The sequence below is a fragment of the Leuresthes tenuis genome, unplaced genomic scaffold (assembly GCF_036924035.1).
Source record: "Leuresthes tenuis unplaced genomic scaffold, fLeuTen1.0.hap1 SCAF_17, whole genome shotgun sequence".
Lineage (NCBI taxonomy): Eukaryota > Metazoa > Chordata > Actinopteri > Atheriniformes > Atherinopsidae > Leuresthes > Leuresthes tenuis.
The window spans coordinates 5,470,369-5,480,530 of NW_027325371.1; the positions used below are offsets into that span (position 1 = coordinate 5,470,369).

A 10,162-nucleotide genomic window follows, 5' to 3' on the forward strand; every position below is an offset into this window, starting at 1 on the left:
GCTGTTTGTGGTCTGACGCAGTCTCTGGATATAGTATGTTTATTTACATACAAACATCAGTATGCATGGCAGTGAAGGAAAATAACATATGCATCACATTACGTTCAGATACAAGTCATTCACACATGCACTCGTTCTTGTGCTTGGTAAAAATATTACAAACACAATACTGCGTCCTGTTATTGCACTTGCACTGCACACAAATACGCAAAAAGCCACCAGGGAACTTCAGCCGTCAGCTTCATTCACATGAGGCGGCGTGAGCCTCGAACTGTACACATCAACAGTTCGTTCATCAATAGTGCACATTACAGGACGTTACTGGACACAAATCACAAGGGCACAGATGATTTTGCAGCAGAATCTGACAAATTGTTATGAAAATAAATTTCACTCTGGAAATTGAATCTTTGAGACATGACAGAATACACCTGGTCGCGGCTCATTTTGAGAAGTCTTTAACATGTTCTGTAAAACTGACTTCTTTCACACATTTTTGAGTGTTGTCCTCTATATGGCCAAATGGATTGGTCACAATTAAAAAAATATATATTTTTTTTGGTGGGACAAATTTAACGGGAAGATGTTAAATTAAAGTAACAAAAAAAATTTCCTTTTCACAAACTAAACGAAACGGTCAAACAAACTTGTTCATGTGAAGTTTCAAAGTGAAAAGAAACAAACTCACCTGAAATAAGACTAAGTGCTGCATCTGTAAAGAATTCGATTCTGAGAAAAATAAAGACAGAAAAGCTCCTGCGAGAAGTTCATAGAGTTGACTTTCAAAACGAGTTAATATGCTAATGAGATCAGACATTATTGGTTAGAGGCTCACGAGATGCAGACCCATCATTCTCCATAAGTGCGGAACATTCAGCCCACGGCAGCCTGTGGTTCAACACTCGCAGCAGCAGAACTCTCCCTGAAAGTTTGGGAAACTTGCACTCTTTACACCAGGTTCCTAACTGCTTGTATTTGGTAGGTCCCGATACGAGCGTGAGAAAACAATCTGCAAAAATTCCCACTTTATAAACGTGAAGAGGAACCAAAACTTCAGATTTAGGTCAGAAAACCTTCAGAGTGAAAGGACAACTGAGACAAATTCTCAGGAAGTTTTCGGATCATAAAAAACACGTTCCTGGAGCGTTCAATGAACCAGAATCTGTTAGCTGGGTCATACTCACGGACCACAGGCGGACCACGGGCGTCACTGATGTACTTTTATGCATGATACCATTTATAAGCAGAGAGTGACTTAAAAAAAAAACAACAAAAAAAAAAAACAGGTAAAATAACATCAGATTCATGATTCAGTTTGTGCCCCGAAAGCCTTCCGGCTCATAAAATACCCAAATCTCCACTTTCACACAAATAATATACACATTACTATAAAGGCAGTGACAAACTTAAATATCTTATTGATGTAAACAAAGTTAAATATCTAAAATGGCACATGTATTTCCACACAAATGGCATTCTATGATGCATAGCTATGTGAAAATAAAGATGATACACACACACACACACACACACACACACACACAAAGTGACACTGAATGCAAGTCGGCATCCAGAAACACACACATGCAAACCCACATATACAAAACTGTGCAATACGATGCTAGAATTAAAAAGCCACTGATGAGTCCTCCAGTAGGTGAGTCGAGTGTTGAACTGAAAGCAGCCACGGTTCCCCCCAACTCAGTGGGAGCAAACGGGGATTAAAAAGCCACCGACGCCTACCTGGAGGCTTCAGGGAGTTGAATCGGTGTATTTAAGGGCTTTTCGTTGCGTCACACACGAGTTTGTGAACAGGTTAAATACAAAGCAGAACTTTTCATACCGAATATCACGAAAAGAAAACTTTAACCGAGTAAATTGTGTAAAACAAGTCATTGGGAAATCTGATGTTTCTAGCCGTCGTGGCGTTCTGTATAAGCCCCGGCGTTCAGCTTGTGATGAGCTCGACAACTTCTTTACAACGCACTGTGAAAAAGACATTTTGAGGACAGAAGACCCTGTTGTCCAGCGTTATTTCTACTAAATCCTTACTTAAGAGAAGCTCGAATGCAAGTCATTCTGACGTGGAAAATCTTAACTGGATCAGCATCACAAACCGACACCTGAACGCACCATCAAGTCGATCTGATTTTTTTAGCCGCGGTTCAAAGTTTTCTTGACGATCAGTTTAGAAATGTATGTTTTATGTGGAAACGTGCTGTTAAGTACCGATAGATAATGAATCTTACTGGTCAAATCCAAATTATTTAAGGACTATTAAGTGAAGTTTCATCCCATTCTGCTCGGCTCTGCAAATCTTGGTATGAGAGGAGGGACTGAACTACGGAGGAAAGAGCTGCTCTGATAAACAGGCCTATGCTAGTTTAAGTCATCATAGATACTTGGAATAGACGGTGCTGAGAGTTTTGGCTTCTTTTTTTTGGTCGATAAACTGATATTACTCTGAGAGCTGCTGCTGCTGCTGCCTCCAGTCAGACTGCCACTTCCCCCTCCACTGCTCAAACCCAGAGGGGGCCTTTTCTTCTTCTTGGGCCTCCGAGAATCTGAATGGTTGGTGCCTGCAAGAGGGACAGAAAATCATTCATCAACAGTCTTTTCCTTTGATTAAAAAAGAGGACTTACAGCACGGCTCACTGAATGTTCCTTCCTTACTGGCTTTAGAGGAGGCGGAGTCAGTGGGGGAAATATCAGGGGAGTCTTCCCACTGCAGGCGGCTCCTTAAGGCCTGTCCATCTGGAATGTCGAAGCTGTCGCTCTCCACAACGGGATCGGCATCGGGCAGCGACGGCCTGTTACATGAAAGCCAGACAACAAAGTTGAGATGGTGGACATTTTGGAGAGAAAAGAAAATGTACAGTACCAACACCGATATTTGAATAGCTTTTTAGGCATTACGGGGTGTGTCAATACAAAACAAAGATAGTATTTGAAGGTCTCTGAACATGACGGTTTGTATAATGTTACTCCCACAGAGCTCAGGAGAAACACTGAAAATCATCTTTGTGGACTTACTCCACAAGACTAAACAAATTACAGATGGAAAATGCCTTCCGGTGGTTCCCGTGATGTTTTCCTTTATTTGGCTGGTTGATCAATGAGCAGAGACGGCGTTCTGTAAAGACATGGGAGCTACTGGCTGCAGCATCCGCACACAGCACCTCTGAATTTTCTCTGTATCAACAGACATGAAACCCCTTCCAGCTCCGGCGGAGCATTATCCTGCTATCAAGGGCTCGAGATGCTTTTATGACTCACAAACCCATTAAGTTGTGACTACAAAAATTCAACAAAGTGGAAGCCAAGGAAGAGAGAAGGTCTGTTTGATTGCCTACACTTTACATAGTGAAGCCAGACCAGGAGAGCTGAATATTCATGAAGGTATCTGAGAGAGCCGTGGATCAGGAGGGTAAAATAAAGGCTAAATGTTCTGATCAGAGGAACTGAGCACTGAACAATGTGACCACAGTTACTACCGGTGTGTGTGTGAAGAAAACCAGGAACCGAGCCTCATGTCATTAACATCACAACTCCAATCAAACACAGTGCCAGCAGCATCACACTGTGGGGGTGTTTTTCTGTGAAAAAACACTGAAAGCATACAGCTAATGAAACAAAGTCTCCCTTATTTCCACAAGCATACAAGAGAGTAAAAAAAAAACACAGTTAAGCTGTGTCATTGTGTACAAAATGTGGCAAACTTTGGCCAAAAACTGCATATTAAAGTTTAATGTAGACATGGTGCTATGATTTCATAAATCACAGCTCATGAGCAAGAAATTAAAATGCATGTGAAACCACACGTGCCCGTGCTGTCGTAACCTATGGCCAAGTCTAAAGGAACACCCGGATCAATCATCGATTTTAAACTAAATGGGATCATAATGTGAGAAATTACTTCAATGCTTTATCGAAACAGTCTTGAAACGAATGATTTTGACCATAAACTCATTGGGAAAACTCTAATTTCTCATAAGACCTCCATTTGCAACCACAGTAGGACCAATAATTCGACACGGTTAAGGCACGTCCACACTGGCGCCACACTTATGGGACCAAACACGACAGCGTGTTGCCGCCACATGAGAACGGTATCTGGAAGCCTTGCACCATGAGGGCTACAGCACTGATTCAAACAAGATTTATTTAGGTACACTTTTGAGTGAGGAAGCGGACAGGACAGACTCACGCGGACGGCCCCAGGAGGAACACCCTGACGGCCCTCCTCTGTTCGTCCGTGTGCTGGGGACATCGCTGAGACCTGGAGGGACACAACGTGGCATTATACATCCCTGACTGACGGCCCGCCCACACCCACCACACAGCTTCACTCATCACTCAGGCTGCTTTTCTTTATGCTAACATGCCTCCTGTTCTCTAGCTTGTGTTTTAATTCCTCCCAGTGAGGATGCTGGAGACAAATGGAAGGATACACCAGAGAGCAGAAGGAGCTTGGCATAAATGAAAAGCAGCCAGTCTGCAGGAGGAGGTGGGACGGACTGCTGGGACGCAGTCAGTGACCAATCAGGAGTGGTCTCATTTAAGTATATATGGATGCTTCTTTTGGGCTTTTATTTTGAAGAGGAAAATCAAATCAATTACTGACCAAGAAGAAGTTTAGGAGGTGTTGCCACTTGTGTACCCCTGAGTTAGTCCCAGCAAATAGGATTCATTCTTAAATATGGAAACTCATCGCATCTCCAGATTTCCCTTCTTTTAGTCGGGACGTTTAATAAGCATTTTGCTTTCATGTCAGAGGCTTACACAGTAGTTACCTTGTACACATCTTCTTTGTGTGCTCAGAGATCACCCCACATTGCTGTGGAAACAAATATCACATAAATGATCAGTCTTTGTAAACAAAGCAGAACGATGTTCCTGTTCCTGAAAGTTTCTCACCGTCGTTAACAGGGATCTGACTTCATCAGGGCCCAAACTTTCATAACTGATGCCAGTGTTGTAGTTGTACTGAAATGAAAGACAAAAGCAGCCGTTGTTAATTCTGCCAACTACCAAAGACGATATCAAGTTTTCAGCATCTTGTAGAAAACATGAACAAGGAGTTAAGTCACCTTGTAAGGCTCTGAATTGATGTTACTCCCAAGGTCACCTGAAAAAGTAAAAAAAAAAAACGTGCTTTCATGCTGCATGCTTTCTTTGAATAAAGTTGTGTAAACTGTGAATAAAAACATGATGCAATGATTTACAAATCATCCAAAGCCTGTATTTTACTGAAAATAGTACAAGGCAACACATCCTGCTGATGCAGACATGAGTTTTCCATCAGAGGCAGCCCGGTAACAGCATTACGTTTTCATCCAACAGGCTGCCATGTTTATTGTTCAGATTTACCTTTCATTAAATAAAGTTAGTAACCAGAATTTGTTTTAAAAGATGCATCAACCTAAGCCGGTATCGCCCGTGACAACAGGGGGAAACACCTCCTCGTGGTCTGCTTGCACTCCATTCTGCTTCTACGCATCTCAGGCCCCACAGTATGTTCATTCATTCACTTTTTATTTGGGCCAAGCTTTAGATATGTTGCAGGTATACATTCAACTACAAAATGTCTGTTTCAATGTTTGTTGTGTTGTCTTTGCAACATTTTCCATCCACTACATGCTTTAAATGATTAGAGAAACCTTTGTTTTATTTCCATCTTACTGGGTCAGAGTATTTTTGGTATCAGGGCTTTTAAACTCCCACATCACAACATAAATAATTCATTTTTCAGCTCACAACCAAACGCTTAAAACCATTAAAAGCTGTAGACAAGTAATCCAACTTGCAGCTGCACAGCACATTAACTGTCACCAACCAGATAAAAAGACGCTGCTTATCTTGCCGTCTTCCCCTTGCTGAGGTTGGCATACAAGCAGGTGCCCGTATGCAGCTTCTTCTCACCGAGAAAACAGTCTATCCTGAACAACCTGCACCAAGAAAGTGGGTTTCTAGACTGCTTAAGCCCACATCTAAGTCCTGGTTTACACTCCTCTATGACGTGACGACGGTTGTAGCCGAATCCGTGCTTTTCCTTCCGGTCACAGTTAACAACAGTAAACGATGGCAACCAAGGTGGAGCAGCTGTATTTGCAGCTGGAGCTCATCAATACTGAAGAACAAATGCTTAGATTGAAAATGCTGAAGCGCAGGCGACAGAGAAGACGTTTGCGGGGGTGGTCTGTCCGACCAGCCGAGGCTGAACGGGTGAGTTTACAACCTGGATGAACAAATGCACTTCGATCATTTTGAATGTCAACGAGCTTCTTCGCCGTGTACAGCCATTAAGACGGGAAAAAGCAACTGCCGCAAATTCCGTTCTGAGCGGACCAATCACAGCCCTTATGGCCCGCGTCTACGCGTACGTGCAGTTCGAATTATTTGGAGGTGCACGTCAGGCTACGGCGTAGAGGTCCACGTCCAAATGAAGGAGAAGCATAAACTACGCTTAAAAAAAGCTTAGATTGTCATTTACACATTTCCTGCCCCCATGGACCCGATCATCTTACCATTTTTGTGTTTTAGAGATTTTGATCTTCTCGGGGAATTTTGATTCTGCAAAAGAAAAAAAACATTCATATTAAAATAACCTCATTACAAACAAAAAAAACTAACAAATTTACTGAAAAAAAGCTCAAATACCTTATCTGACTTCCTCTTCTTGGCTGCGGAGGAGCACATAAGAAGTTTAGCATGTGAAAGCAACCTGGACATCTCTGTGAAGCAGAGATTCGACACAATGACTCACATTTCTTTTCTGCTCCATATGACCAGTCATTGTCATTAAGGTCATCATTGTCTTCCTGATCGCTCTCCGACTTGCTCATGTTGTTATTGCTGGCTAGCCTATTAAGAGTGGAAACACGGTTAGATTTTCATAGAACACTTTCAAACAGCAGAGAAATAGGTCCTTAGTCACCGTTACTGACCGACCTGCGGCTGGCGATGCGACTGCTGTTGCGCCCCATGCCGAGACATTTCTCCAGGTGAGGAGCAAAGCGGGAAGCCGCGATTAGTCTTTTACAGTTGGGACACTCGCACTCTTTGTTCTTCCACTGATTGTAAACCTGCCCGAATATGTCCACGCCTGGTTGGTCCACAATTTCTGGATGAGTGAAAAAATAAATGAAAGCCACGTAGGGTAAGCAAGCATGCGAAATGACAAAAAGACCAGAAAAAACTGCAAGGAAATGGCACCAACCAAACTCTTTCATGCTCTCTTGGTCTGTTTCATCTAAGAAGAAATAGCCCTGTTTCACAGCACGATGCACCTCGAAACACAGGCCCAAACAGGCATCTTCCACCAGCTCAGAGTAGATGTCATGCACCAAGGCCTGCAAAACCAAAGATATAATGCAACACCACCTGCAAACTGTGATCAACTGTGAACAAACAGCTAAAGAAAGCAGTGGTTCACCTCCAGCTTGGTGTTGTCTGGGCCTGAGAGGGGCATATCCTCCATTTTCATTTGAAAACCTGTGCAGGATATCTTGATAGCAAGGTAATGAGATGCTGTCCTGTGGATTAAGAACATAGAATATAATCATAAAAAGGTAGCAGTGGTCCACCAGGAGGCAGATTTAAGGCAAAATAGTCTAATGAGCCATCAAAGATACAGTTTATGAGTCAATCTGACGTCAAAATACCTACTTTTACAATAGTTATTAATTCTTGTTGTAGACCTATCTTCATTCTGTTGAAGAGAAGAAAGTATTCAATCTGAAAGTTGGGAGTCTGCCAGATATCAAGACAAACCGGATCAAACAATAAAGTGAAATCATTGTTCAACCTCAGAACTCTGACCCCAGCTCTGAAAATACTGCTTAAAGCATTATATCCTCATCAAAATGCTGGATACAAGTATCCCGCAGCGGACTAAGATTGAGGATTACTATCAATGCAGTCCAACTGCATCCAAAGAGGCGTCCATTGTTACATGAGATAAACTGCAATAGGATATGTCTTCATTAGCTCCAGGAACACTGATGGATAGAAACATTTTAACCATTAAAACCCCATCTGAAGAACCCCACAACGGCTAGCTAACCAAACGGGTAAACAGTTCTACAGAATATAAACGGGGGTAATGACAGTTAAGCTAAATTAATTACAGGTAATGACAGGTTAGCGAAATTAACAGGATACCGTCAACTAATGTCGCCTTATGTTGTTTGTATTAACTAGTCTTGTTAGTCAGCTACACTGCGATGAAACATCAGCGTTTATGGAACTGAAATAATCAGACAAAAACGCTGCAACGTTGACTGTATTTAAATTTCACCACCGTTTCCTCTTACCCGGTCATACCGAAAAGTCAGCCTGTACAAGGCAGTTTCTCTGAGGGAAGCAACATAACCGGATCAGTCCGCATACAACACGTTCACAAAAAGCCTGCTGCTAAGCTGCACTCATCGTTCATTTTACAGATGGACTATTTCCTGGTTTAAAGAGGTTGTTATCGCAGGTGTCGGTTAGCTAAACTGACGTTGGAAACCCGCTTGTCACCGAGGAGGCCAACAGAACAAACGGAGACTAACAGAAAAGTGTAAACCAACTGACTTCCGGTTTCACCCTTCGAAATAAAAGCCGTACTTCCGAGGGTAATGGTGCGTTCCTGTGAGCTCTTCCCATAGGAAATAACAATGTAGAACGTCAGTGGCGCCTCACGACCACCCACCTCGAAATCCAGCATTGCTACCAGTCACCGCCCATAGAAAGTGATGCAATAGCGTCATCCCTTCTGTCAGTTTGTACCTCATTTAGTCAATTACACACATAGTACTGTCCAGGCGATCATATTGCTGTCATGTTTGCATGTGTATTATTCAGCATTTTGCTCTTTTAGCGTCTTGTACTGCTCATTATAATCCCTGGTAAATTAGCACGACAAAGAGTAAATGCTACAGATTTTCCCACTTCCAACTGGAACTCGGATTTGATGCTATTATCCGATTTCCGAGGTTTATGGAACGCCCCATAAATCAGAAACACTGGAAGAACAAGAAACAAAGACATTTATACTGCTTATTAAAACGTAAACATGATTTGAATAAATTGCTTTTCTTAAAATTAATTTTTTGTAAAATAGTTAAGATTACATAATCTTCCTTTGTTTTATTAATGGTCTTAAAAGGTAAGGAATAATAAATCACAAAGAATTATTGAATGGTAGTATGGAATAAATGTCCTTGAATACCTGGGGGGAATCCTGTATTTGGCTTCCACAACAATGTGAATAAAATGTGAGAACTGTATATGTATAGGTATTTCATGTGAATAATGGTCAGGGATGTATTTTACCTCCTATTTATGCGGTTTAGACAGATAATTTTTCATTACTGGTGAATAGTGTGAAATTATGTGAAAGTGGGCATATGCTCGATTGTGCTCTTTTAGCACCTGCTTTATGTAGATTAATTTAGTGATTTTATGTTCTTATGGTGCTCCTCTGTGACAACTGTTGAGAGACTGTTTCCAGTGTGGCATGGGCTTTAACATAAAATTGAATTCTAATAAGAGTTAACATTAAAAGTAAGTCTCTGCCACTGTCCACACCGCCTCTCACCGAGTGACGGCTGGGATAGGCTCCAGGCCACCCGCGACCCTAAATTGGATTAAGCGGGTATAGAAAATGGATGGATGGATATTGCCCATTTGTGGCATTGTTACAAAACGGGGAGCTTTCAGAGGCTTACCCTGGCTTATGAATACATGAAGTTGTTATTGAAGTTGCAGCTGTCCACTTGTTTAGTTTATAATCAGCCCTCAGCTGAGCTCTGTTATGTTTCAGTTTAGCAAATCCATCTTGAACAGGGATGGAAGCATACATATTTGGTAAAACACCTTTGTGGTGATATTTCTGAAGACAAACGTTCCAAAAACCAGCGTTTGAGGCTTGTTTTGGGATTTTACTTTGGTAACACAGCTCACTTCCTTCTCTTTGAACTGGAAGGCTTGACTTTTACCTTCCTCTCCAGACATCAATAAATGAACAGCATATTCACTCCTCATCTAGCATCAGTTTGTTGAGTCTGAGTCATTCAGTGAGATCATCGCCAGCATCAAGTTAATGCAGTTAATGGATGATAAGTAGCTTATTTGGACATGTGAGCACCTCAGACTTTGAGCACCATTCACTGGCTGC

At 41.9% G+C, this 10,162-nt stretch overlaps 1 protein-coding gene across 1 annotated transcript; it reads right to left on the reverse strand.

Annotated features, from left to right (window-relative positions):
- Positions 1-1,401: 1,401 nt before the first annotated feature.
- atxn7l3a (ataxin 7 like 3a) lies at positions 1,402-8,551 on the reverse strand. Its single transcript, XM_072368539.1, has 13 exons — positions 8,316-8,551; positions 7,436-7,535; positions 7,220-7,352; positions 6,952-7,123; positions 6,767-6,864; positions 6,661-6,683; positions 6,528-6,573; positions 5,091-5,128; positions 4,918-4,986; positions 4,794-4,837; positions 4,208-4,279; positions 2,674-2,810; positions 1,402-2,579 (listed from the first exon to the last, which is right to left on the reverse strand). The coding sequence occupies exons 1-13, from the start codon at positions 8,321-8,323 to the stop codon at positions 2,380-2,382; spliced, it is 1,140 nt and encodes a 379-aa protein (XP_072224640.1). The 5' UTR covers positions 8,324-8,551; the 3' UTR covers positions 1,402-2,379.
- Positions 8,552-10,162: the final 1,611 nt, after the last annotated feature.